General features: G+C 54.9%; 4 protein-coding genes across 4 annotated transcripts; 3 read left to right on the forward strand and 1 right to left on the reverse strand.

Annotated features, from left to right (window-relative positions):
- Window positions 1-7,535: 7,535 nt before the first annotated feature.
- EAH_00028000 (2C-methyl-D-erythritol 2,4-cyclodiphosphate synthase domain-containing protein, putative) lies at window positions 7,536-9,800 on the forward strand (the record flags this gene model as incomplete). Its single annotated transcript, XM_013392686.1, has 3 exons — window positions 7,536-7,662; window positions 7,883-8,341; window positions 9,142-9,800. 3 exons carry the CDS (start codon window positions 7,536-7,538, stop codon window positions 9,798-9,800), a joined length of 1,245 nt encoding a protein of 414 aa, XP_013248140.1.
- A 935-nt stretch (window positions 9,801-10,735) lies between these two features.
- Window positions 10,736-16,365, reverse strand: EAH_00028010 (DNA-dependent RNA polymerase, putative; the record flags this gene model as incomplete). Its single annotated transcript, XM_013392687.1, has 2 exons — window positions 10,736-13,291; window positions 13,501-16,365. 2 exons carry the CDS (start codon window positions 16,363-16,365, stop codon window positions 10,736-10,738), a joined length of 5,421 nt encoding a protein of 1,806 aa, XP_013248141.1.
- A 1,701-nt stretch (window positions 16,366-18,066) lies between these two features.
- Window positions 18,067-21,079, forward strand: EAH_00028020 (hypothetical protein, conserved; the record flags this gene model as incomplete). The annotated part of the gene is made up of 7 exons (XM_013392688.1): window positions 18,067-18,218; window positions 18,370-18,527; window positions 18,684-18,763; window positions 19,150-19,656; window positions 19,849-20,412; window positions 20,577-20,721; window positions 20,919-21,079. 7 exons carry the CDS (start codon window positions 18,067-18,069, stop codon window positions 21,077-21,079), a joined length of 1,767 nt encoding a protein of 588 aa, XP_013248142.1.
- Window positions 21,080-23,710: 2,631 nt separating this feature from the next.
- Window positions 23,711-26,930, forward strand: EAH_00028030 (hypothetical protein, conserved; the record flags this gene model as incomplete). The annotated part of the gene is made up of 5 exons (XM_013392689.1): window positions 23,711-24,166; window positions 24,302-24,913; window positions 25,032-25,202; window positions 25,327-25,782; window positions 26,073-26,930. The coding sequence occupies 5 exons, from the start codon at window positions 23,711-23,713 to the stop codon at window positions 26,928-26,930; spliced, it is 2,553 nt and encodes an 850-aa protein (XP_013248143.1).
- Window positions 26,931-27,911: the final 981 nt, after the last annotated feature.

The raw sequence follows: 27,911 nt of genomic DNA on the forward strand, positions 1-27,911 counted from the left end.
CGCCGCCGCCGCCGCCGCCGCCGCCGCAGCAGCAGCAGCAGCAGCAACAGCAGCAGCAGCAGCAGCAGCGCCACGGTCCCCGTGCGCCCGTTGCCGCAGCAGCCGCTGCTTCTCGTGCTGCTGCCGCTACTGCTCCGCTAAGTAAGCATGCATTTCTGCTATACAAAAGCCTTTATTATCAAAATACAAGATAGAAGAGCAGTAAGACTATACGGAGCGGCAGCAGCAGAAGCAGCAGCAGCAGCAGCAAGTCCGCTGCGGTGCGGTAATCCCACCGCATCAAATCAGGGCTCTAGTAGTTAAGACGCTGAGGCCCTCACTGGCTCCTCTATTGATGTACATTCGTATTTTCAAATTCTAGGTAAAACCCATACAAATACCAAAGACTCTTTAGCAGGCAAGACACAGTAATTGCCCTGCGGGCCCCGGCCTGCCAGCAGCTGACTCGGTGCCTTGTGGCCTTTGCTCCTCTCTTCCCCCTCAACAGCGCTACTCTCTCACTTAAGCGCTGCTCCTGGTGCTGCCGCTCTTTTGCTGTCTGCCCTAGAGACACAGGGGCCCCAGGCTCCCCTCGTACCCACCCAGGGGACCTACTACTGCTTTGGGGCCCCCGACTGGCCCCCCATAGTCTACACTAGCTACACTTTTAAAACCTTTAGTGCGTATTGACTGGCTTCTTCAAACCTAGTTGAGCGTAAACGACAACCCACGGCAACGCAGGAGCCACGCGCAGACCTAGGGGCCCCTTGGTGAAGCAGGTTTAGAAACTGCTCACAAGGAAGAAAGAAACGCCGCAGTGCCACCGTAATAAGCAGACAGGGGGCACTGAGAAATACTGACAAGACGAAAGGGTTAATCGTTCGAGGGGCCGTACGGCGGGGGCTAATTGCTGGTGCTGCTGATTGCTGCTGCTGCTGCTGCAGTGTTCAGCGGCTAGGTAACAGGGCACAACGAGAATGGCCGGGTTCGAGGTATCTGATGTCAAAAAGTACAGACAGGTCAACGGAAAGGTGTGCCGATGATGCTGCTGCTTTGGTAACTGCTACTGCTGCTGTCTTTTGAAGCGAGACGCCAGTGGCTGCGTCTTGTGCTGATGCTGCTCCCAATGCTGCCGCTACAGGACTGGTGGTTTGTAAGCTATGCAGGAGGCGACGGATCTTACAGCTGGCAGCCAGGGGTAATTGACGCACAGTTGGGCCAGCGGAATTATCAGCCGCAAGTTGTTCTGCTGCCGCCACCGCGAGTTTAGTACAGGGCAAAGCCAACACTCATTTAATTAGTCGCTGCTATTCCCACTGGAATTTTCAGCACGCAGGCGTAGCACGAATAGCATGCACTATTTTTCTGCACTGTACTGGTGATGCTGCAGAGTGAAGTGCAGCGCGCCTCTGCAAGTGTGCGCTCAACAATGGCGGAAATGCGGAGGAGGTACATAAGGACCCACAATTGCACTGAGGAGAGTTCCTCTCTTGCTGCTGCTGTCCGTGCAGCAGCTGCTACAGCGCTTTTCAAAGCTCCAGCAGCACCAGCAACTGCAGCAGCAGCAGCAGCAACAACAAAGAGGGAAACACAGCGCAGTTTGAGGCAGCAGTAGGCTGTCCACCTAAAGAGGCTATGCGAGGATTACCAACAACTACAGAAACAGCAACGTTCTCAGAAGCGGCAGGATCTCCTGCAGCCGCCAGTACTAGTTTACGCTGCACGTACACCCTACAACGCAACAATCTGTGCGGAGTTCGAGACCTCATATATATATGTGACAAGAATCCGTTCCGATAGCTGCCAAGTTGGCGGTACCACTGCTTCTGTTGGTGGTGGTGCCCTGTTTCTGCAAGTGCTGCTACTGCTGATGTTTCGGTGCAGGTGGATTTTGGAAAAGCACTACCAGAGGCAATGCCTAAGCGGTCTACTGTGGCTGCTTGCGGGGGCATGTCTAACGCTTGTGGGGTTCGGTGTGTTTGAGGCATGGGACGACCTCATTGGGGCTCCGTTCGGCTCTAAACTCTACACATTGACCCTGCCTTGCTGCTGGTGGCTGCTCCTCTGTTGCTTCTTGTCCGTATCCTTCGGGATCGCTGCAATCTCTCAGACCCTGAACGCCCCCAAATACGTACGAGGCAGAGCCTCCACCCGCTCCGGAGCTTCTTCACGAAGTCAGTCCCGTCCCTAACTAACGTCCCATAATTAGCACTTATCGTTGAATCGTCAAGGCGTGTCACATCGGAAGCTGGACTATACATACACCGCTGCTCTACTCTGGCTGGCGGGGCACTTGCCCTTTTTCGGCAGTCTCTAAACCCGTAGCGAGAAATACTATAAAGGCAGCTTTCTGTGTCATCTCTCTCGGTTCGCACACGCCCTCGTCAAATTCGTAGTTTCCTCATGTATATCCCCAATTCTTTCGAGTCTAGGATTTACCAGTGCGGGTAGGAAAAGTTTGAACTAGTTACCTAGATTTCTACTCAGAATTGCAACGGCTGCTGATGCTGTTGCTGACTCCACGGAATAGTAGCAGGGTCTTATAAGAAAAGCATGCATTGCTAGCCATAGCGGCGACCTCGGTTGAGGCTTTGCCCGGAACTATTACTCGAGCTATCTATATATTTGTCATGACCCTGCTACCATGCTGTGGCGTCTGCAGCAGCCCCTACACTTCTGGCTAGACGGGTAGATACCTGTTTCAAGTTTTTTCTCACGCACTGAACATGTTTCGAGGGATGACATTATATAGTTTGTTCACATTTGAAGCAGCGCTAGATGCCATGGTAAGGGCTAGAAAATTTGTGAACATTCACGTTGTCTGGAAAGTTAGCTTGATTAAGTCAATGCGCCGCCGCGTGATGTTCAGGCAGTCGTTCGCCTGCCTTTTCTAGACGCCGGAGAGCCAGCCCCTATGGAAGGAGGAGACGGGCAGCCTCGCCTCGCAGTGCAGCAACAACCGGTACAGCAACGACAGACCCACCGACACTTGGGGAAGTGGGCTTGGATGCAAGAACGACGGATACTGGTAACGACAGCAGCAATAGCAGCGGTAGCATGTTTAGCTCTGATGAGCGGCAAGCAGGGGACTTTTCTAACGAGGGAGCAGTAGCAGGATTCCCACCAGTGATGGGTGATGGCCCTCTAAACAAGAAACTTACACCTAGACCGTCAAGAGAGTATATGCAGACCCCTTCCCGCATGGCCTCTGCTACGGAGAAGACTGGTTTCGCAGCAGCACCCATTCGCCAGGGCTCCACTGCCAGCAAGAGACAAAACAGTCTTCTCAGGCAAAGCTCCACCAGCAGCAGCAAAAAATAGCTGTTAAACCTGCAACAGCGAACAGGCCCTACGGATGCTGCAGCAACAACGTGAGAACGCGCTGTTGCTGCTGTGCCTACTCCCGAGCAGTCGAGGCGGAGAGCCAGCTATTCAGTCAGAAACTTCCATAGCGAGGGAGTTTGAAATTCACTTTAGATGTAGGGAAGCTGTTGGGAGATCAAATTCTTCAAAGTTTCTCCTCGTGCGCAACTATCCATCGTCCCGCTGCCAGGTTTTCTGAGCAAAACTGCTCAAACTCCGCGAGCTGGAGGGGAGAGCGTTTGTCTGTGCCTCCCGACAACATTCCCTGTTGCAACTTCTCCAGTGTAGACAACGCCAGCTGCAACCATGCACGAGACTCTTCCCGAACAAACATAACTTAAGCTGTAATGACAATCCTCGCCCTGAGCCGGAGGCCACTACGGGCTGCAGTAGAGCCGAAATACGAAAAACTTTCTCGTTCTCAGCCTTCAGGCGTCCAGAGCACACCAGCGCAAGAGCCTGGGGATCGTGCAGAAAGGAGGCTCCCCGGAACTCTTTGCAGGACGTCTTGCTGCTGGCCCTGTTGCACAGAAACCGCACGTGCGAGCACAACCAATCGTCCTTTGCTGCATGTACTAACATTGTGGGCAAATGTTAGCACCTTTCTCGTTCCTCACTAGCCAGCATGCATGCAAGTAGAAATGAGCGTATCAACTCCGGACAAACCATGATGTGCCTGCTCCCCCCTTCCCTCCACAGCGGCTCATGCCCTCGTGCGACTTAATGCCCAACACTGGATATGCAGGGCAATCAGTGCGCAAGGGAGCGCCAGAATCCGCAGAGAAAGAAAAAGCGCAAAAGGCACAGATGGTGCCAGCCAATGCCCATCACTTTTCCTGCTGTTGCTGGCCGCATGCCGCTGCGGGAGTACAGGCCAGCCAGAGCTCACCACTGCGCCCTTTTACGTCCGCTTGTGTTCGGAATCGCATTTTAAGATCTGCATCCCAACCTAATAGAAAGTACGGTGTGAACACCTGCCGGTGCACAGCATTGCGTTCGTGAGCCAAGGGTTCTGGAAAAACCCAGAAGTTCTACCGTGCGAAAAACTGTAAATGTTGTCAGAGGCTCCGCCGAACTTGCCATAGGTAGAGGGAGGGCCTCAAATCACAGCAGGCAAATAATTATTCCACATAAAGAGTATTCGTGTATTTTCATGATGGCATCTATGCAGATGATAGTGCATGATAGTGCAATTATTAACGCAGGGCTCTGAGCGGCCCAAAGTTACGCTGCGCTGCGCTTGCCCACCTTTGCATTCGCCTCTGCTGAGCCCAGGGGCCTCTAGGACGTCCCTAAGGAATTTGGTGGTTTGCGCTTATGGGCGAAACACGCTCAGGAATTTTGTTGCTTCTCCATTTAATTCAGTATTCTCGTTTTCTGTGACGTATGTTCGAGTGCGCGTCGATATGCGTGTCCAGGATCTCAGCCTTTTCCAGTTGCTCTCTTTGCGCATGGTGTTGCCTATTATTTATGAGAAAAATTCAACGAATTGGCCATGATATCCCAAATTGGTTTGGAAGGCCAACTGTTCGGGCTAAGTCTACAGTGTAATCCAATGCGATGGCACGACAACGAACACGAGAAGGCCCCTATCGGTAGTGCACAAGCACTACAATGCCATTCAAATTGGACCTGCACAGATCTTTTCGGCAGATACAGTACAAATACTATATTACTAGAAAAACATCAAGCCACTGTAGGCAGGAAATAAGGCCACCAGGCTAAGAGTGCTCGGCAGCTACGCAGGGTTGGGTGGGGCTGGCTGTGACTGGCCCTGTAATCGGGGCGTTGACCGCATTGGCAAAATAATTATTATTTCTTCCTCCTTTACGAGGATTGGACCGGAGCATGAATAATAAGTTATTCTTTAAAATTTTTAGGGCTATTTCCAGGGTTTTGCGCTGGCTTAAGCGTGTATGTATTGAGTGTGCACCAGAATAGGTACACATATGATTGACTGGTGGTGGCAGTTGATAACACTGTTCGCTACTCTATCCAATGTATGGAAAACATTGCCCTCTTGCAATTTCGCGGGGCATGCGAATCCACTAGCAACACGCCGCCTGGATTGTGAATGAATGCGTAGCTTCCTTTTTCGTAGTTTCTTGCCTTGCGTCCCTGTGCTGTCTCTACACATTTCCGAGCTACTTCAAGCTGCGGGTAGAAGTCTGCAGCGGGGGACGTACGAAAACCGCTTCCAACAAGCAGGTTCAACGCCGGCTCTAACAAAAATCGTTCGATATACAATATTGGTAGAGGAGAACAAGTGGTTGAGGTATGCACTGTTGTATTGGCAACCCATTTGGAAGAAGGCCATAAATTGAGGAATTTTGACGGGGTTCTCCAAATAAAAAGTCAAAACCTGTTCCACAAGAGTGCGGTTAGTGCGCTCAGTTTGACTCTTTTACTTTTAGAGGTCCACGGTTGTCATGTAATTTTCAACCCCACGCCACGTCTTGAATTTGCGTCAAGAGGTGCAAACAATCCTCGGGTCCCTGCCCGTGATGGTGATTTTCGAAAAACCAATGAGCTTCCAGAACAAATCCATAATTAACTGGGCCGGTTCTTCTTCTTGTATTGGACTCCAACAGGGGGTGAAATGGGCATATTTGCTGGATCTATGCATAAAATGTAAATGCCATCAGAGCTTCTAGCAGCCAGCATTGGAATCCATTGTGATATCCTTGTAGGCCCGTTTATGAACAGCTTGGGCTTGAGAGTGTTCTGGGGTTCTAGCAGCTGACATCCTGGACAAGTGAGTGCATAGTCCTCGGCTGAACGGCCCATCACAGGGCACCAAAAGATGCCGCCCACCCGCTCCACTGTTATGCTGACCCTCCCATGACCAGGCATGATTGCGCGTCTCGCTCAAACCGGCAGTACAAGAGGATGATTAAATGTATATTTTGCTGAGTCAGCGCTTCACGTATCACCATAAGAGGCCACTCTCTTGTTTCCAAGCCATTGGCCGCCTCACACCAGACAGCAGATATCGATCAATATCCTCTTTGCAAAGAGGAAAAGGCGGGCGATTTCTCGCCAACTACTTCAGTGAGTTTATCAATGTATTTCGTTTTCTGCCTTGTTAGTAAAGAACCTTCACGACAAACCAGTCCCACGCACAATGTCGCCCAGCTGTGGTGATTAGATTTGCTGTTCACCACCGTCATTATCTACTATGCGGCGATACTAAGTTTGAAGAGAGTCTCGGCCTTAGCCGAGGACCGTCAAGAGCTGCAGCAGAAACAAAATAAATGGTGACAGCCCGGCAAAAGGCTTCCCGTTCACCCTCTGGGTGTCCTACGCTTAAGGGGCAAAAATCACGAGGTTAATGAAGAGTGGAGGTGGCCTATCAGAAGCGGCAGCACACCCCTTACTGCAACCCTGCTGCAAGGCAGCTCTATGCCTACAGACGTACCCAAGCGCCTCGGGTGCGCGCGATAGCACTGTACTCTATTTTAGGTGCTTACTTTCCCCCCCGAAGCCGAATGGCGAGCGAGCAGGTTCGACAAACTGAATTTAGGCACCCCATGCCACACAGAGCATGATACAGTGCTACACTTCGGCTAATGCCGAGGACTCTCGTTGCACACGGCGCTCTCTTGGAGCACGCAGTGAAACAGCGTAGAATTGTTAAGCACTGAACAGGCCCTTAGTCACTGAAGGAGACCTCAGTAGCAGGCCTGCTCTCACGTAGAAATGCATGCAGCAGTTGCATACAGAACACGTATACTGCACTTGCATAGAGATTCAACACAGGGAATGCTTCCGAGTATGGAACGACGGTGACCACGAAGGAAGTGTAAAACACACACAACAAGAGCAGTAATATAAATAAAGGTGAAAGAACATCGAATAATTATTTTTTTTTTTATCAACTGTTGGGCGCCAAAGAAGAAAAGACATAATGATGGGCGTTAGTCTCGGGCGGGCCAGCCGGCATATTTAGAGGGCAGTTAGAACGTCCGTCTTCCTCCGCTTAAAAACTCCCTTTGCTTTATATTAATTTGTTTTTCTTTTTAGTCAAACTCTTCTTAACATGTTGAGCTGCTGCTAATATTTTTGTTGGCTCCGTAGTGAGGAGGCCCAGGGGCTTGGGGGGTGATGTGACCCTGTGCGATGCCTTTTGTCTTGCAATCCTTCCTGCGTTGGGTTCGTTTCCTGCTACTCTCCTGTTTTAACAAATTCATCCCATGGTATTGCAGCTCCAACAACGACGACGGCCCTTGCTGCAGCGTAGGGAGTTGGCTGCAACCGCTGCAGCAGCAGGAGCAGCGGTGTGCTGCTCCTGCTGCGCCTCTGGCGACAGTCTTAGACCTGGTCCGTTGCTGCGCGCTTGCTGCAACATATGTTGATCTGGGAAGCTCGAGTTTCCAGGAGAAGACAGCTGCTGGTTCTGGATCTTGCTGCTCGCTGGAGCAGCTGCGGTGGGAGCGACCCAGAAGGGCTTGAGCTGTGATTGTTGTCGCCTCCCGTACTTTTCCTGCCTTGCCGAACCCGACAAAAATGGGTTTCATGCGTCTACGTTTGCTGCTGTTAGCTCTGATGCAGCTGCACGTGCTGCGGTATGCTCTCTGTAGCTCCCTCTCCGGTAACAGGAAGTCTCCTGCAGCAGCAGCAGCAACAGCAGCAGTAGTAACATTCCCGATAAGCAGTCCTGCCTTTTTAAAGGGGTCTCTTCAATCTCATCTGGTGTGCCGCCTGCAGCGCCTGCAGCAGCCACAGCAGCGGCACCTACAGCAACGAGGGTCATTGACTGCATTCATACGACCTCTTGTTGCGGGAGCAACAGCAGTGCATACAGCAGCAGCAGCTTCCGTGGCAGCTACAGCAGCTCCAACGAGGGTAGCCGCACTCCAGGCTGCTGCAGATAACTCAGCAGCAACTGCAGCGCCACCAGGAACAGCAGCAACAGCAGCAACAGCACCACACTTGCCGTTTCGAATCGGTCATGGATACGACATGCACCGCCTGTCAATGGATCCCAAGATTATCACAGGTCAGCGGTTGCTGCTGTTTCTGCTGTTTCTACTTCTGCTGCCACTGCTGCTGTTGCTGCTGCTGCCCTGTTGCCACGTCTCCTCCTGTGGTATGGCTCTGCCGCCGCTGCTGCATGCATAGCTGCTCCCCTCTTCATTCTGTAGCTGCTGGTGCTATATGCGGGCATTCTCGCTTGCTGGCGCTGCAGTTGTTAGTGAAACTGTAAGATTAAAGATTCATTACTAACGAGCCCCTTAGGGTGTTAATTAATAGATGCAAATAAAAGGCACATATTACACTAAACGAAATAGAATTTTCTATTGTATATATCTAATAATTATTTTGTATGAAGATACATACATAGCAGTACCTTATTGATATTATCATTACTGAGAGTGCTTGCTTAATTTGCTGTTCAACAGTTATTATTGTTAACTACTATTACATAATACAGCCTCTAACATATATATATATATATATATATATATATATATATATATATATATGCGTTGTTTATTAACATGCTGGGCTCGCGACTAATTGGTGAGTTTGTTGATGCTTTTCCTTTGAATACCAAAAACGTTCGGGTCTCAATGCTTTCTTCTTTATAAATTAAATTTTTAACTTATCAATTCATTGCAGTAGTACCTTTTGCCTCCCAATATTTTAGGAGAATGTTCTCATGGTTACTTGAAGTGTTGTTGCTTGCATTTTGTATCATTTTCCGCACCTTATTTTTCTTTTTATAATACAGTATTAAGACGGTAAATAAATGCAACATGTGGTAATCAACTGGCCCGTGTTCTCTGCTGCTTTTAGGCCCCCTAGTGCTCGCGGGCGTCTCCTTTGCCTCCGAGGCGGCAGAAGCAGCAGCAAAAGTAGCAGCAGCTGCTGCAGCCAGTCGTCAACAACCGAAGGCAATAGAGTTAGCAGAAGCAGCAGCTACTGCTGCCTTTTACGGCGGGCGCCGGCTGCTGTCAGCTGCCTCTTTAGGCCTGAGGCGCCTGTGGCGGTGCGGCGCAGCCACGGCTAGCAGCAGCAGCTGCAACACCAGCAACAGCAACTTCGCCCTCGGTGTGATAGCGCACTCTGATGGAGACGTGGTGCTGCATGCAGCAGCAGACGCCATATTCGCTGCAGCAGGGGCTGCAGACATAGGGCAACAGTTCCCTGACACAGCAGCAGAAAACAAAGGCCGAAACTCTAAGGACTTCGTTGCTGCAGCAGCAGCTGCTGCTGCTTCTGCAGGGTACACTGTAGCGCAGCTGGACGTGACCCTCCTGTTGCAGCGCCCCCGCATCGGCAGCAAGAAGCAGCAGATGATTGAAAACTTAGCAGCAGCCCTAGGCATCAGCAGCACCCAAGTCTCTATAAAAGCAAAGACAGGAGAAGGCATAGGGCCTGTAGGTCGTAGCGAGGCGGTGGAGTGCCACGCGGTAGTGCTGTTGCAGCGAAACGGTTTACGTACTCCATATTGACTGCAGCGGCTGCTATTTCTGGTGCTGCTGCCTGCTGTCAGCCACTAGAAAATATCAGCAGAAGGCCGTTGTGCTGTCCTTGAACGGCTGGCTGCTGCAGCAGCAGTAGCGGCCAGTGTAGCGGCCAGTGTAGCAGCCGCAGCTACAGACAGCAGAGGAACTCTGCTTTGCCTCCTGTAACAGCTGGCGCTCTGCTGCTGCCTTTGCTGCACTTTCTGCTGCTGCGGATGCTGCTGCTGCCTTCCTCCAGGACTTGCCTGGTGAAACAGAAGCCAGCAGGTGGGCTGGTGTAGGGCCGATGCAGCCCTTAGATTGGTTTTCATTTGGTTAAAACGTCAATTAGAACAAAACAGAAGCTGAGAGGGTTTTGTTGCAGCAGCAGCAGCAGCAACAACCGCTGCAAGCGCTGGTGCTTCGTAGCGTCTCGGCCTGGAATTTCAGCTGCTGGGTCAGGGAGCTGCTGCTCGATATCCGCAGCCCCTGATGCAGCAAGTGAGGCGTCTGCTGCTGCATGCAGCACCACGCCCTCATCAGAGTAGGCAGCCGCAACGAGGCCCTTGCGTCATGCGCTGCTTTTCTTGTTGCAGTAGTTGCTGTGAGTGCAATGCATGTCTAGACAGGAAAAAAAAGAGCAGCAAATCCGAGCTAGACGAGAGCAGCAAACAAGCAAGTCGAAATCCAGAGCTGTTGTTTGTTATCCCATCTTGATTAATATGAGGTAAGGAACTACCATCTCTCAGACGCTGCAGCGGTCCCCGTAGCATTTCCGAGAAAAGATTCAGCTGCTACTGTTGCTGCTGCATGCAGGGGCAGACACAGAGCAGCTAGCCCTCCGCAAAGTTTGCTGATGCTGTTGGCGCCGCCGCCGCTGCCGGCGCAGCAGCAGCAGCACGTGAAACATCCCGTGCTGCAGCTGCTCGAGGTGTGGGTGCACCTTAGTGAAAAAAGTAGGGGCTGTGTAGGACCTGGCGAAGGTCCAGCTGTCCCCTAGGTGGGGGAGGGGGGAGGTGCGCTGCTTGTTGAGGCAGTCTGAGTCTAACACTGTCATAGAGAGACTGAAGGGGGTTGTGCTGATACAGGGCTACGAACTGCTGCCTAAGAGCCGTGGCCAAGGTGTCTATACACCCCGCATGGGCCCAGTAGGAGTCGTGTACGGCGGCCATGTCAATGCGACGGGTGCCTATACACTCCAAGGCCGTGAGCATCATGTGCGCAGCATCGAGGCTGTGAATGAAGTTGGGGGGGAACCCCAGCCGCTGCTTCGATCTGCTCACAGGCGCACAGTCTCCTGACACGTGCAGCGTGTGGCGCTGCAGCGCGGAGCGGATTTGCTGCTGCTGCAGCGAGCGGTAGGGCTGCTCACAGAGCAACCCTATTGCGGGGACCTCCCAGGCCACGGGGACCCCTGCAGCTGTACATACACCAGAAACTGCATCCAGCCACTTCTTTGTCTGCATCGCCCCTCGAAACAACTCCCCAATGGACTGCAGCACAACTCGCGACAAGAACCCTCCCAACTCCCGCAGCACCTCAGGCCGCACACGGCCCCCCAGCAGGTCTTCTAGCTGCGATAGCACTTGATCCCTTGCTCCCAATGCTGTCACTCCATAGCAAACGGTCATCACTGTCTGCTTCACCACACACCGCTGCAGCACCCCGTGCACCTCGCACAAACGCGCCAGCTCCCGCCGCCTTTCTTGCTGCTGCGGCGGTGGCCCCTGCTCCTGCTGCCGCTGCTGCGCAGCAGACACGCGCCCCTGCTTCCGCTTCTTCCCTTTGCCCTGTTGCTGCTGCTCGGCCTGCGTCTCTGCACCATGTGCTGCTCCTGTTGCTGCTCCTACGGTGTCCGTGCAGCCGCTGGCGATGCGGTGTACGTTTTGCTTGACCACCTGCAGCACAAGGGAGTAGACGTCTTGCGGTGTCTCCGCCGGTAGGAGATTTACAGCTGCTCCCCCCCGAAGGTCTCGGTTGAGAGCTGCATAATGCTGCAGGCCGTTGCACGTGCCGTCCAGGTGTACAGGCAGCTTGCTGCAGAAGGCCGTAGGATCCCCCGACTTGACAGCAGATGCGATTTCCAAGACTGCAGCAAGTGCCTGCCACGGTTCTTCGGCTGCTGCCCAGAATTCCTTGTGCTGCAGTGGCTGCTCCGCTGCCGCGAGGATTTGCTGCATTCTGGTGTCTGTCCACCTGCGTCGGTCTTTAAACGAGACCTTGTTGTGGCCGAAGAGATTCGCCAGGTGTACACGCAACCACTGCCAGCCGCTGTCTCCAAGCGGTTTGCTGCGAGCAAACCGCAGCAGCGCGCGGGAGACGTCGTCTCCCATGTGGTTGAGGTGGGGGGGCAGAGGGTAGCAGCGGCCCCTAAAGTCGATGTTGTGCGGAAAGTACAGTGCAGAGCAGACACCGAAATTCTCAGCTGTCTCCAGCTTCAACAGAAACGAAGGACGTTCGCTCTTCATGCGCGTCTCCTGCTGCAGCAGATGCCGCAGCAACAACGACCGGCTCTCGCTGCTGCTGGTACTGGTGCCGCCCTGCTGCTGCTGCTGCTGCGCCTCGTGCTGCTGTAGCTGCTCGGCGATAGGCACGGAGTGGCGCGAAGGCATCTTGCCCAGGCCCTCTCCTGCTGCCCATGCGGCCTGCAGCACCCTCAGAACTTCTGTATTTATTTGCCAAGGGACAGAACCCAACAAGGAGACAGCAGTGCGAACCGTAGAAGTGTCGTACACCCGAAAATCCTGACAGGCCTTCGCACGAGGGCCCCAGCCTAAGTAGATCTCACTGCCCTTCTTGCTGCGTCCAGCCTTCTTCCCCCCGCTGCTGCTCCTGCTGCTGCTGCTGCTGGTTCCGGCTGCTGCGTCAGCATACGCACCCCCGACATCGGAGTCGGCTGGAGCCTCCTCCGAGTCGTGGACTGTGTCCGTGGATGCTGGGGTGCTGCTGCTGCTGCTGCAATCGCTGCTGCTGCTGCTGCTGCTGCTGCCCGGGTCTGTATCGGAGACACTCCGCACGAACGCTGTGCGCAACATCAAGTAGCCGCCGCTGCCATAGGATGTCCAGGGGGCTGGAGGCAGCAGCATGGGAACATGTTTCAGCATCAGCCAGAAAGGAGACGATAGACGGTCTGCTGCTGTACGGACAGTAGCAGCAGCAGCTGCCGCTGCCGCTGCTGCTGCTTCCGCGCCGCCTACACCTGAGGAGACCGGAGTTTGAGGAGAGTCGCCTTTACTATCAGTTGGCGCGCCAGAAACAGCAGCAGCAGCAGCAGCAGTTGCTGCTGCTGCTGCTGTCGCCAGGGAAGGTGCCGGCGTGCTGGTCGCCTCTGCAGCAGAACGTGCAGCAGCAGCAGCAGCAGCAGCGGCTGCTGCTTCTTCAGGACCAGTGCCTACAGCTGTCAGGCGGTCGAAGCAAAGCTGCCGCATTTCGATTATTCCAAATTTCTTCCGCCGCTTTGGGCAGTACACCACGCGGTGCCGGAAGGCCGGCAACTCAACCTGCATGCACAAACCCTAAACCCTAAACCCTAAACCATAAGCCTAGACAGCCACAAAGCAGTAGCATGATGCGAACCTACAATTCAGGGAAGAAGCTGCTTTAAATTCCCATGCCTTCCGCGTTCAGCCCACTTTAAGCCAAAAACTCTAAACCCTAAACCCTAAACCCTATGCCCTGTACCTAAACCCCAGCCTGGATCATTTCTGACCTTGTCGTGGCCGTGCCGAGATTTGTAGGCTACAAGGTGCTGCAGCTCTTTTGCTGCTCTCCCGGCGAGAGGCACATAAACCCCAGAGTCTGCCGCTCCATCTGCTGCCAATTCCGCTGCAATTGCTGCTTCTTCTTCAGCAACAGCAGCAGCTGCTGCTGCTTCTGCTTCCTTCGATGCTACAATGTCCTCAGCGGACTCAGAAACGGCCATCGCCGCTGCTGCTTCTTGCGCTTGCGTTGTTCGGGGCTGGTGCAGCTGCAGCTGGTGCCTTTGCTGCTGCTGCTGTTTTTGCTGCTCCTCCTCTTGTTTGCGGCGTCTGCTGAGGAGTATGCGCTGCTGCTCCGCCCGGTGCTGCTGCAGCTCTATCGAGAGCTCCTCTTTTGCTGCAGCGTAAGGGGCCTCGATCATGGCATGCTTCAGCAGTAGCTGCAGCAGCAGCCCCCCCACAGCCAAACGCTTTCTAGCGGGCCACCTCGGCAGCAGAACGGGTGCTGCTGCTGCTCCTTGTGCTGCAGTTGCGGCCCCGCTGCTGCTGCGTTGCTGCCTTTTCGGTTGCTGCTTACGGAGCGGCAGGTAGCACTGCCCTAGCTGCTGCTGCTGCTGCTGCCGTTCAAGAAATGCAGCAGCCACCTCCGTGTGCACTGCATCTCCAATAGCCATTGCGACTTGCGTCACGAGGGCTTGGCGCTGCTGCAGCTCCGGCCCTCCGGAAATCGAAGCAGCAGCAGCAGCAGCTGCTGCTGCTGCTGCTCCAGCCGAAGGAGAAGCAACAGTCAAACTTTCACGCCCCCTGTTGGTGGGCCCCGTAGGACCGGTGGCCTTCGGCAGCAGCAGTTGCTGCAGCACCGTGCGTGCAGCAATAACCGCTAGCAGAACGGGGTCGAGCTGCTGTGGTAAGCAGGCCTCATTGCTGTCCAGATCAGCAGCAACAGCAGCAGCAGCAGCTGCTGCTGCTGCTGCCGCTCCTGCAGTGGAAACGGCGGCTTCCGCGTCGCCAGAAGGGGCAGCAGCAGCAGCAGCGGCTGCTGCAGCAACTCGCCGCTGCCGATGCTGAAGCGCAGCAATGGGTTTAGCCATGTCGTGCACCCAGGGAACCCACAGCCTCTTAGCAGGGCCGGACTCCCCTCCCCTGCCTGCTGCTGCTAGCTGCTGCAGCTGCTGCTGCACCTCTGCTGTCAGGCGCCTCCATATGCAGCCTTCTATGATGACCTGTCTCCTCCGCAACACACTCACAGCCTCATCGACAGACGAGCAAGATGGCAGCAGCTCCTCCTCCTGCTGTTGCTGCTGCAATTGCTGGTCTTGCTGCTGTTGCTGCTGGTCTTGCCGCTGTTGCTGCTGCCGTTGCTGCCGCGGAAGGTTCGACGGCAGGTCTTGCTGCGTCCACCTAAGGGGAATGGGGTACGGGTTCGCGCCGTAGGCGGCTTCCTTTTGCCGCTGCAGCCACTCTGCATTCAGGAGCAGCGGCTGCTGCTGTTTCTGCTGATGCTGCTGCTGCTCTTCAGGCAGCTGCGCTGCCTGCAGGTGTGTGAACAGCTCCTCCTGAGGAACGTCTGCTAGCAGCAGCCCCTGCTGCATGGCTTCCAGCTCGAGAGCATGCAGACACAGCAGCACGCTGGCCGAAAGCCCTGCAGCAGGAGGGGCCTGCTGCCCCTCCTGCTGCAGGGTTTTAGCAGCAGCAGCACTTTCTCCAGCTGCTGCTTCTGCTGCAGACGTCGCAGCAGGGTCCTGCGTCTTGCCCAGCAGCCGGATATACACCTGGCGCTGCTGTGCACTGCCCATTTTCCGCAGCTCCTGCAGGCCTTTCAAAGCGGAAGGAGCATCTGCTGCTGCTGCTGATGGTGATGCCGATACTGATGCTGCCGCTTCCATTGGTGCTGCTTCCCGCTGCTCTAGCGCTGTGACTTCTGCTGTTGTCACAGATACTTCTGCTGCTGCTGCTTCCGCTGCTGCGCCTGCGGGTGAGAAATTATTTGGGCCGCTGCCAGCGGCACGCTGCATACACTGCTGCTGCTGTCGATGCTGTCGCTGGAGTTGCGGCTTCTGTTGTTGCCGCTGTTGTTGCTGCTGTTGCTGATACACATGGAGCGGCGGCTGGGGAAGGTCGAGAAGGAACTGTTCAAGAGAAGCCTCTTCCTGCCACTGCCAGGGATGCGGCTGCTGCTGCAGCTGCCCTTGTTGTTGCTGCTTCTGTTGCTGTTGCAGCTGATAAACTTTCTGCTGTTGCTGTTGCTGGTGCACGCCAGAGGCTGCAATGTGTCCTGGCCGCAACCCTCTATCGCTGGGAAGCTGGTGTTGCTTCACCTGGCTTTGCTGCAGCTGGCTCTGCTGCAGCTGGCTTTGTTGCAGCGCGTTTTGCGGCATATGGTGTTGTTGCATCTGGTGGTGATGCTGAAATTGCTGTTGCTGCTGCGCATACGGTTGCTGGCGCAGCAACTGCTGTCCCCATGGAGGCAGATCCAAGTGATGGTTTGGCTGCCCCCAACAGGCAGCGTTTGCAGCAAACGGGAAGTCATCTTCTTCAGTGAGGCGCTGCTGCTGCTGCTGCTGTAGAGGCGAGTGGTGCTGCGCGTCCCTATACTGCGCAGCAACCGCAGCAGCAGCTGAACTAGCTGCGCGGGAGGCAACACAGTGCTGCTTAGGCAAACAAGAGGAGATTTCTCCTGGAAAAAGCTGCCGCAGCAGCATCTGACGCTGCAGCTGCTGCTGCCTCCGCACTGAGCAGCGCAGCAGCAACTGCTGCTTCACAGGTCGGCAAGGCCTCCCAGCAGCAGAAGTAGCTGCAGCTGCTGTTGCAGCAGCTGCTGCAGCTGCTGCTACATCAGCCCTCCTGTGCGGAGTGATCCGGTGAAGCAGAGACATAGCCTATGCCCAGTCCTGGGCCCCACAGCAGCAGCAGCTGCTGTCGCTGCTGCTGCCGCCACAGCAGCGGCTGCCCCGTTGCTGCAATGCGTTGCGCTGCCACCCGCTGCTTCAATCTGAAGTCTGGATGGCCTTGCGAACGCATCAGAGGAAGAGCCCGAACTCCCAGAAGGAGATCTGCTGTTGAGGCACAAACGAAGCCTTCTACTTCCTCAGTCTCTCTTGCTGCTGATGCCGCTGCTGCTGCTGTTGTGGTTGCTATCAGTGCTGCAGCGTCGGGCTCGGAATACGTACACCCCAGAAGGAGATCCATTACTTAAGCAACAAGGTAAAACTCACTAGAAGTTTTGCTGCTGCTGCTGCTGTTGCTGCTGCAGGGTCGGCGGCCCTCGAGACCCCATGGGGGCCCCAGCGAGGCCCCTCAGGGGCCCCACACCTGTTCTCACCGCATCTCTTCGTCGTCTCAAAACTCAATTAAAATCTAAAAACAGTTAAATGCATGCTTGTTTTCTCGTACCAAGTAGGCCTGCACTGCAGCTACTTTGGTGCTATTGCCGCCGCCGCTGCACTCTGGGCCGCTGCTGGGCCCAGGGCCCTAAGAAATCCCAAGCCTCTTAGGGCCCCCCTAGGGCCCCCCTGGGGCCCCGCCAACTCAACTAAATGCCCAAGCAATGCATGCTGCCTTTGTAGATGCCGCTGCATGCGTCAAAAGGGGGGGGGGACAAGAGCAGTGAACTACTCAGCAACTGCAGCAGCAGCAGCAACCGCAGCGGCAACCGCAGCAGAAACTGCCGCAGCATCTGCACGAACAAGACAAACGGAAGGAGCAGAAGAAACATCAGCAAAGACACTCGGTCCTGCTACAGCAGCAGCGAGAACAGAGGAAGCTGCTGCTGCTGCTGTGGAGACGCAGATGACTGCCGGTTTCCCTTCAAGAGGATCATCCTACAATTATGCTGCTGTTACTGTTGCTGCTCGTGCTGCAGCACGAACAACTGCAGCAGTAGCTTCTGCATCAGCAAGGTATTTGGGCTGCAGCAGCCTCAGGGGTACCACCACAATAATCAATTTCCAAGGCATTGCAACATGCAGCAAGATTGCAGCAGGAGCTGCAGCAGCAAGGGCTGCAACAGCAGCAGCCGGTGCAGCAACAGCAGGTGTTGTTTTTGCTGGCCAATGCCCATGGTCTTGCGTATGCGCAGTAATAAATTGCAGCAGCTGTGTAACTGGTCGACAGCAGCAGCCGGTGCTGCAGCACACGTTGCAGCAGTGCCTGCAGCCGCAGCAGCAACAGCGGCAACCTGGGCAGCAGCATCAGCGGCGGTTTGCTAAGATAGTGCGGTGGAGCCCAGATACCCCACTGGCGTACGGCCTAGAGACGTTTAAAGACGCGGAGGATTTCTTCAAGGCATGCGAACAAAATAGTGGTGCGCTCTTGCTGCTCATTCTGCTGCTGAAGCTGCTGCAGGTGCTGATGTTGCTGTGGGTGCTGCTCTTCTTGGTGCAGTATCAAGGACTGTTGCTGCTGCTGCTGCTTCCTCCCGCCTTCTGGCCGTGCCAGAGTGGCGACTATGATCATAGTGGTTTTGCGCCCTACAAATACAATCACTGCGGGTGCTGCTGCTTCCGCTACTGCTGCTGTCGCTGATGTTGCTGGTGTTGCTGCTGTTGGCGGTGTTGCTGCTGTTGCCTAAAGGCAAAATGAAACGAAGGGACTGGCTGGCTGCTTTGTCTTTGCTGTCTACGCGGCGTCGCCTTGACCTTCGGAGTCCTTTGTTTAGAGCCTTTGCTGCTGCTGCACTGCAGCAGCAGGAGCTGCTGCAGGCCCCACACATACATCTCACCATTCACCGGTGAGAACTGCTGCACAAACAGCAAGAGAAAACGGCAGATCGAATGGCCTCTGTCTCAGGAGAAACAGAAAAAATAGCCGCAGCCATTGCATCATGCAACCAAGCTGCTGCTGTTGCTGCTGCGGTTGCTGTTGTTGCTGCTTGCCCATAGGCTTGGCGTTATAGGATACAGCCCAGCTATCTGGCGGCTGGCGCTGCACCTCCAGCCCCTGCTGCAGCAGCAGCAACTGAGCGGCAAACAACTCGCTGTCTGTGCGTGGGGCCTCGCGAAGAATGGGGTGACGCATCCCCCTGTATGGGACCTTATCGGTGCGCAGGAAGAAACCCGAAACCCTGGAGGTTTGGCAGTAGGGCAAAACCCCTTGCATCAGAGTGCTTCAACAGGTTCATAGGCCTAGTTATATGGCCAAGGGCTTGGGATTAGGGTTTAGGGTTTAGGCTTTAGGGTTCGGGGGGTTATTGCAGGGGCGGAGGCGCTGCGGCTGGCAAGGGGACTTTGTCTGGCGGACCTCTCGATGATTCTCTGGGCCTTTGCGCGTGTTGAGGTACTCAAACCATAAACCCTAAACCCTGAACCCTACAGCAACGGGCCAACACAGCAGCAGCTGGACGGCACACATCTGAGGAGGGAACATGTGCGCTGCAGCAGTGCAGCAACACAGCTTGCTTCAGCTGATACACCGTCTAAATATAGACAGTTCACTTAAGCCCTAAACGCTAGGCCTTAAACCTCCATCTTTGCCAGCATGGCGAGCGGCAAACCAACAGCAACTGCCAAGCTCGTCAAGGTCTGCTGCCGCTGATGCAATGACAGGCAGCGGCAATAAAAGGGCATGCAGAAAGAGGCTAACGCCGCTTCTGCGACAACCACACAAAATTGTTGCGGCTACTGCTACTGCTGCTGCTACTGTTTGTCGGGGTGTATGCACAGCGCCTAAAGCCCGCCGAGATCTTGGGCCTCAAAGAGGAGGTGCTCAACCGCTTGGAGGTCGTCGTGCGGCAGACGCTCGCTGCAGCAGCTGCACCCTACCGGAGAGCAGCAGCAACAGCAGCACCAGACGCTCCTGCTGCTTCTGCTTCTGCTTCTCCAGTTGTGCCTCAACTCATGCGGCGTCCCGATGGTACCATTCAGGGTTTGACACAAAAAACGCTTGCAGAGGCAGAGCCAAGTGCCCCGGTTTCTGTTGCTGCTGCTGCTGCCGCCGCCGTTGTAGGTGTAGTGACACCTCACGACCTGTGCATGCTGATTAGGTCGTTTGCCGATCTCACCCCCGGTGACTCAGCGCTGATCATTCGTCTGCTGTATACTCTCCTACTCGTCTGTCGCGCCCCGCCTTCAGTCCCGGCAGCAGCAGCAGCAACAACAGGAGAGGAAGGACCGCTTCGTGCGATGGACGGCCCTACTGCCTTTAGTTGCCCTGCCCCGCTTACTGCGCAGGTACGTGGGGGGAGGCGAGCCACGTGCAAGATAGCAATAATCTATCTGCTGACAAGCTGCTGGCTATCTGCTGTCTAGCTGCAGGCTATGTGCTGAGTAATTGTTGATTAAGCGCCGGCTAGCTTCTAGCTAGCTGCAGACTAGCTGGTAGACGAGTCGGACAAGCGGCAAGTGGTGTTGTTTGCGTGTCAGGGGCTTACTGCTGTTTGGACAGCTTTGAAAGACGCCGAAATCACAAAAGTTTTCTCTGTGCCGCCACACAAGAGACCCAGCAACAGCAGCAGCAGCAGCAGCAGACACCGCGCCTATTTGCCCTTTAGAGAGAGTGTCCCTCTCGAGTGTCTGCCTCTGCTGCTCCCTATCCTCAAGCCAACCCAGGTGTATTCACAAGGAGATCCACAAGGAGCTGAGCCAGCTGCAGCAGCAGCACCCGTAGAAGCAGCAGCAGCAGCAAGAGCAAAAACAGCAACTGATGCTCCGATTACCTCCGGGGCAGCCGATGTGGGGCAAGCCACCGGGCCGGCGTTGGGTTCAACAGGAAAGGAGTCTCCTCCTTTCCCTGCTGCAGTGCCCGCTGCAGCCGCCGCCGTTGCTGTAGCAGCAAAGGAGGGCCTAAGGAGCAGCGCGTTGCTGCACAGCGCATGCACCGATGTGCTGCTCGAAGTGCTGTGCGAGGAGACCCGATTGCTTCGCCTTGATCATACAACCAACACCAGCATGGTGGCTACCTTAGCAGAGGCGTTGGCTGAGTTGCAGGTGAGCTGAGCTCTAAGCATTGAACCCACACTCGTACATGCTAAGCCGCAGACTGTTCAGAGGACCCTTCGCATGTGTGTGTTCGTGAGAGGGAGGGGAGGAAAGGGAGGGCAGAGGCCGGCAGACACGGGATCGCTGTGCTGGGATCGTGCGTGGGGCCGCAGCTCGTCGATCCCCGCGTAGTGTACCAGTTGGTGCTCTTTGCGCATCAACGGGGGGCGGCTCAATTTCAGGGAGAGCAGCTGCTGAAGTTCCTTGAGGCATTTGAGGGATGTCAGATCACCGACAGCAAGGCGTGGGCCAGGCTCGGTGAGCTGCTGCGGCTGCTGCTACCACGATTGCTGCAGCTCATGTTGCAGCTGCTGATGGACATGCTGCTGCAGGCGCCGCTGCAGCCTTTTCTGTTGCAGCTATTTTACTTTTGTAGCAATGTGTGCGGCCGTGATATCCCTGTTGCTGATGCTGTTGCTGGTTCTTCTGTTGCTTCTGGTATGCGTAAACTGCAGCTCACCGAGCGCAGGACGTGGCTGCTGACTTGGATTTGAAGGGACTGAAGCGACTGCGACAGCTGGCCAGGCGTTCGGGCCACAGCAACGCTAGGATTGAAGGAGTTGTTGACCACTTTGAGGCTCTGAAGGAAGATGTGCAGCGCTGTGGGCCCCTATAGAGCCGCCTTGGGGTCCCCTGGCCAGGGCAGTTTTCTGGGGGGTTTCTATTCGGTGACTGTCTATAAGACGGTCCCTTGGGTGTCTCCTCTTCAGACCTCAAAAGCGTTTCGAATGGCTGCAGGGACAGACATTCAGACAAATGGTTGGTTGTGCAGCTGAAGGAACAAACACCTGTCTCCTGGTTTTTGTTCTCTTGCTGTTTTCAGCAAAAGTCTAACTCTGAATAATAAACTTAAATTACGAGAGCAAAAGTCGCTGCTACAACTGTGCAACTTCCTTTGCAAAATTGCGTGACCCCCTCCAGGTATTCCGCATGTCCTCTTACGCTCCTTGCATGCAGCGCTTGTTAGAATGCGGTTTAGGGCTTGGGGAGAGGCTTTGCCTGCATGGGAGTGTGTAGCATTGGCAGGCAACGAGCTGTGTTGATAGTCCAGTGGCGCCCGTGTTGCTAGATGTCAAAGCTTGCAACTGCATCTACAGGCTGCAGATCTCGAGTTGCATCAGAGCTCAGCTGGCGCCCACCTCGGCGACTTCAAGGCTGCAGAGGAGACAGCGTGGCCCAGTTTAGTAGTGTATATTAGCTGCCAATAAATGGAGACAGCCTAAGAGATAAGCTAGAAGCGGCACTGAGAGATAGGGCGAATAGTAATTATTGTTGATGCTGATGGTATTAAATAATGGCATCATTATTTTTACTAAAAATAAGTAAAAATAATCGTGCAGACATGCCCGTGAGGCAAAACCAGGACACTGCAGCAAACTATCCAGCTGCGGAGATGCGGAGATGTTATTTTTCTTCCTGCTTTGAAGTTTAGAGGTCAGAGTTGTGGACGTACACGGTTTAGAACCGCTGCCTTCCATGCATATACGATATACACCGGGCAGTGCGCATCTTTACGCTGGGAATCCCGCAGCGGCTCAGACACCACAGACAAAAGCAAGAGGCGAAGAGAGGGCTAGAGCGGGCTGAAAAGTGTCTCTTCGGTGGTGCTTATAATTCATACGCAGTGTAATAAGAGCAGCAGAGGGGAGTGTTTACCCTCTGCTGTTCCCATTACACTGCACCGTGGGACTCGAGGTGCGGGCGCCCCATCTCATATAAATACACGAGTTGGTAGACTGCGAAGGGAGATATATGCGTCTGTCAAAGGGCGGTGCAGACGGGACCAGAACGCCGCACTGACATGGGGGTGTCGAGGTGAATAGGTAGCCCTGCTAAAGGGCAACACGCTCCAACTTCTACTTAAAGAGTTCCCAATTTTCTGTGCCTTGTGCAGCAGGAGAAGCCGAGAATGCGGTTGCAGGCTTGGGGGCTGATGATAGAGGGACCAGTGGTGCATCGGAGGGCGGGTGCTCAGGCAAGCAAGGAGAAGCATCCCGCAACATTCTTTTCTGATAACTCGCCGATATTTTCGCAAAAATATCATTTAAAGAAGTCCTTATGACTTGTTTCACAACTAATTCGAACCTAGAGAGGTTCCTAATGTTCTTCAGAAGCCCCACTGCCGCAGCGGATGCGGCCGCCGCTGAAAGTGACTCTTGAAGAGGACGGTGGCGTTGCCAGTCCCAGGAGTATTTTGCCCTGAAATGCACTAATTAATCATATAAGCTATTTGAAAAGGATATCCTTTTCTTTGGTTTTGGCTAGGGGAGGCCGGCGGTGTGACGCGTTACGCGCGCCTACGGGCTGAGCAGAACTGGCCGCAGCGCTGCAGGCAGCAATACCTCGAAACACTTCGTCAGCTTGCCTTTGTCCTCTCTGTATCTTCCCTACGTATGCGAGGCTTACGATGACATTTACTGGCCTTAACTGCCGACGCTGAGGGCAAGAAGTGAGCTGTTCAGCGGCCTCCCTCTCATTGCAGGGAGAGATCTAGCAACATTTGGGTCTCCCTTGTCATCTCCCGAGCTGCTGAATCGACTCACACGTTGCAGCAGCGACCCCTCCCGTCCTTCCCGGGTGTGTCTACTGCAACAGCCCCTGTGACCTTCGAGTCCCTCTGCACAGTGATCTCCTGGTCTCTGTCTTCAGCACGCGCCGCCAATCCAGCTTTCAGTCAGCCCCTGCATGGCATCATTCCCACGGGACACCGTCAGCTGAAAAGCACGCAGAAGAAGACAAAGAAAAGTGAGCGAGAAGGGCCAATAGAAAGGCTCCATAGTCGTGTGCGGACTGTCTGCGTGTTCTGTGTTCAGCTGTGTGTGCGCACTCTACGAACTCGGCATAGCTTAAGACAAAGAAATTCGGAGATCAAGCCTACTGTTTACGAGGCACCCAATGGAGACTGTGAGGGGCGAAAACCATGCGCTGGTCGTTGTTGGCTCGAGGCCTCATCCCAAGTGTACGTAGAGCTGTCGATCTTGCACAGTTAGCTTTCGCGCAACACAGGCTCTGCATGCATCTTCTTGCTGGACGTACTACATCCAGGGTTACTTTTTCTGGTTTTTTGTGCAGCTTTGTTTGGCCAGCTGCTCGCCATAGGGGCCCTTCCTCTCTCGATCTCTACCGCTGAAGGCGAGAGCCACACCAGGAAGGGGCACTCCGCTATTGCCAAGGTACTCTCTACACCTGGGCCTTTTGCATAAATGTTTGCTGCTTCGTACATGCAGGTGTTCATCAGAAACATGCAATGTATAAGCATGCAAATCGGGTGGTGTGGCTGGTGCAGCACATCAACGACAGAGAACTGCGACGGCTACAGCTGCCCAGCCTTCTCATGGCCTTGCTGCCCCCTGCAGCTCCGCTGGAAGACCAAGGGGGAAACACTAGTGGAAGCAGCAACGATGCGCTGCCGGTGCAACAACAGGCCCTTGTAATACGTGGCGCAGCTTCCCTGGTGCTGCAGCAGTGGCTGTTGCTGGCAGCGGATGCTCTGCAGTTGCTGCGGCGTTTGCTTCAGCCAGAGAAGCAACACCACCGGCGCAGCAGCAGCAATCCCGAGCAGTACCAGCTTTTGGGGAGGCATCAGCAGCAGGACTCAAGGAGGAAGAGGGTGAAGACAGCCGAGGCCCCAAGAGAAGATGGCGGAAAAGAGCAGCTGGAAGATGCAGACGAAGCAGCAGAGGCAATCTGGGAGCAAACAGCGGTAGGCTGTACACCTCCAAGCCAAAATATTTTTTTCACAGTAAGGAACAAGAGTATTACATTGTTTGAAAGGCTCAAACAGCTGTAGTAGCATGCTGGTGTTATTGCGTATGCTGCGCTACTGCTGCGGCTCCAGCGACTGCAGCTGCAACAGCAACACCAGCAAGGGGAGGAAGAGTCTCAGCAGCGACTGAAACGACTGGGAAGCGTCTTTGCTACTCATCTGCAAGAGGCAGAGTCTTGTGTTAGAGCCAGCAGAGACAGTGCAGGTCTGCTGCTGCAGCGGGGGGGCCCTGACCTCTTCAACGCTTGCTGGGCTGCTGTGGCCACTCCCTTGCGCTCCGGAGGGACACGACCCGGGCAACACCTGCAGCAGCAGCAGCAAATGGGCTCTCACGAAAGGCTCCTTGCTGCTGCAGGAGACGCGCAGGCTCCCGGCATGTCGTGGAGACGCTGGGCATTTGGGGGCCCGGACCCTCACCAGCCTTTCCCTTCAGCAGCAGCAGCAGCATCCAGTGCAGTAGCAGCTGCTCCAGCAGGCAAGAGCGCCTTTGTTGCAGTGGCGGAACTGGCAGGTGAACGAGGACAAGACGCAGAGGTTGAGTCTGCAGACTTTGCAGATATGTGGGGACCCCTTCCAGAGGAAGAGCAGCGAGAAGACTACGAAGCACAGCAGCAGCAGCAGGGAGAAGGTGGGGAGGCAGCTCAGGATATCTATGCGGGGCCGAAAGCATCTCGGAGAACGGGAGTGAGTTACTACCGCTGCTGTTGTTGCCGCCTGCATGCACCAGCAGGCATTTCAGGAGGCCGTGTCTTAGCTAATGGGCTTCCCTTCTAATGCTGTATGTCTCACGCGCCTGCTGCAGCAAGGCCACGGAGTGCAGCTGGACACCAACATTTCACGAAGAACAGCACGCATAAGCAGCAAAGAGAGGACCTTTACAAGCCTGCTCAGCAGAAGTAGCACAACTGTAGTTCCTTCACGACTCCGCCCTGCCGCGAAGTACCTGGCAGCAACAACTTTTGAGGTTCATGAGGTTAGTCTTCTCACCGGAACTTGCTGCAATTGCTGCTACTGATGCTGTTGTTGCTGCAGCTGCTGCTGGAAAGAATCTTCCCTCAGCACGAAAAAGGGGCGGTGCTGGTTGCGCTGTCTCGCAGCTGTACGCAGTCCATCCAGTTGTGAACCTGTACGGGTGGCTACAGCAGCAGCTCCTCTCTGGTTGCAAGCCTACTTGGAACGTGCTTCATACGCCAACAGCCGCAGCAGCAGAAGGCCATAGCGGTACTGCAGGGCAAGCTTTAAATTGGCTCTCCACTGCCCCTGGGCCCCGGTTGGCTGTTGCCGCTTCAAAATCAAAGGACGCACACCAGCACAGCGTGGGACAAGGGAATACGTGGCCCCGACGGGAGTGGGAGGGAGACTTTACACTGTACACTGAGGCAGAACTGCAACAACAGCAGCAGCAGCAGCAAGATAGCAGCAGCAGCAGGCGTAGAAGCGGGGATCTTCTGGGGGGGAGTGAGTACGTGGAGGTGTTGCGAGGCATCTTTGACAGCAGTAGTATGCAGCAGAGAGCCACACAAACCCGTCTAACCCAACTGCCAAGAGAATCGGTACGACAGTTCGGTGCTGCTCTCTCTGCTGTTGATCCTTGTGTTGCTACTACTGAGGCTGCTGGCGCATTCTTTGGTGAATCTGTACGTGCAGCATCGCTTGGCAATCCTTTGTGTTGCCTGTCAAACAAATGGTGCTGGTACTGCTTGCTGGTGGTGGCAGTCGTGGTGGTGCTGCTGCTGCATTATGTTGCAGCGTCGCGCAGCCCAATTCCGACGATTGCCTAGTGCTGCTGCTGTTGTTTTTTTGCTTTCGCGCTCCGTTGCTGCTGCTCATGCATGCATTGCAGGAAGCTTCAAGCACTTCGCGGTTGGGGAGTAGCAGGAGGGCAAGCGGCCTGAGCGCTCCTTCCTCGGATGCGTCCCTGGAGGCCCTGGCTTACGGCGACTTGCCTGACTTTGATGGATGCCCCACTGAGTTCAGCGATGACCAGCAGCAGCAGCAGCAAGAGAGGCAGCAGAAGCAGCAAAATCATCTTGAAGTTCACGGAACAGCCGTTGCCTCGCTCAGGCTTAGACAGCTGCTGCAGCAGTATGCGCTTACTCATCCGGACCTCACAGGGCACCTACTGACGGGGGGAGAGTCGCTGAGGGCGCATCAGCAGGAGGGGCAGCAGCAGCAACTGCAGCAGAGCGAGAATACAATTCCGCTATCTCGGCTCCTGCCGAGAGGCCGCGTTGACCCACGCACTGCCTGCTGTACCTTTTCTCATCTGCTGCTGTTGCACAGACACGGCTCAATTAAACTGAAGCAGCTGCCGCAAACCCTCCCCATGCCCTCAAACAACCCTTATCCAGAGATGTTTGTACACGTGACGCAGCAGTGGCGCAGGGCAGATGAGGCTGCATGGGAGCACCAGCAAGAGGTGGAAGAGGAGCAGAAGCAACAGCAACAGGAGGAGGAGCAGCAGACATACCCAGAGGAGCAGGCAGAGCAGCAGCGGCACGATCTGCAGCAGCCAGAAGGATCGGCGAGTGGACTCAGAAGGACGGAGGATGACAAGGAGGTGTCTAGCACTTCTTCAGACCAGAAGCAACTCGGGGAGGTACGGCAGCAGCAGCTCCAGCGACACACAAGAGGGGGTCCCAAGTCCACAGGTTTTCCTGTTGCCGCATGCAGAAACCGCAGAAGCCCCAGACCTCCTTGACTGCATCCTTCCTCACGCGATGCCCTGTGTTCGTTTTCTCTGCATCTCCGTTTTTATTGTCAATTGCCTTCCGCTCTACCCTCTGTCGCCTTTCCTGCTGTGTCTCTATTGCCGCCCTTTTCGGCTTCTCTTTTGCATTTGTGAGGAGGGAGACAAGCGCAGTAGGCGTGGGTTGGCGTCCTCCCCCATACCATCATCATTATCAGACACCAACGGCTCGCGCAACCCAGCACGCCATTTTTGCCGCTGCTGCTCCTTCTTCTCATGCTGCTTGTGTTGTGAGGAAGTGCAAGACACCTCTTTACAAAAAGAGACGTCGTGCTTCTGTAGTTGGCTGTGGCTGTCGATGGGTGCTTGCCTGTGAGGCACTTTGTACACGGCGTTCCACGTTGTGTATACGCCTGCAGTCTGGCCCTACACGGACGAGGCCAAACCTTGTAGCTCCAGCTACTTCTTGTGTTTGTACGTGTATGAGTGCATGCAAACGCGCTGATACTGCGCGCCAACACAGCTGCAAAAGCGCTACTGAAGCTGCTTTTGTTGTTGTTGGTGGTGGTGGGGCTCCTGCTAGAGCTCTTGCTGCGCCTGGTTAGCACGGCGTTCCGAATCCCACGGGAAGCCTTCTAAACAAGCTCTCTCGTGTTTGCCTCTTTGCTGAGAGGAAGCATACCTCTGGAGGCTCTCAGGAACAGCTCTAAACTACAACGTTCACAGTTTTTGTAACAAGTACCAGCCAGTTTGTACAGGTGCAAGTAGAGGACTAGTTGCCTCGTGCGCTAAGTGCAGCGGAGCACCGGCTAGCAGCACCGTGCTGCAGCTAGCTAGCTGGTGAATCTCAGCTAGGCAATGATAGGACTCTCCTGATGAAGCGACACTGGAAGCTACAGCGCGCCAACATCTTGCATGCAGCATATCAACAGGGGGACGAATCCTAGCAGCTGCAACTGCTGCACGAAGTTGCGGCAGTTGCAGCTGCTAGGA

Source organism: Eimeria acervulina, genomic scaffold (assembly GCF_000499425.1).
Source record: "Eimeria acervulina Houghton genomic scaffold, Eah_scaff244, whole genome shotgun sequence".
Lineage (NCBI taxonomy): Eukaryota > Apicomplexa > Conoidasida > Eucoccidiorida > Eimeriidae > Eimeria > Eimeria acervulina.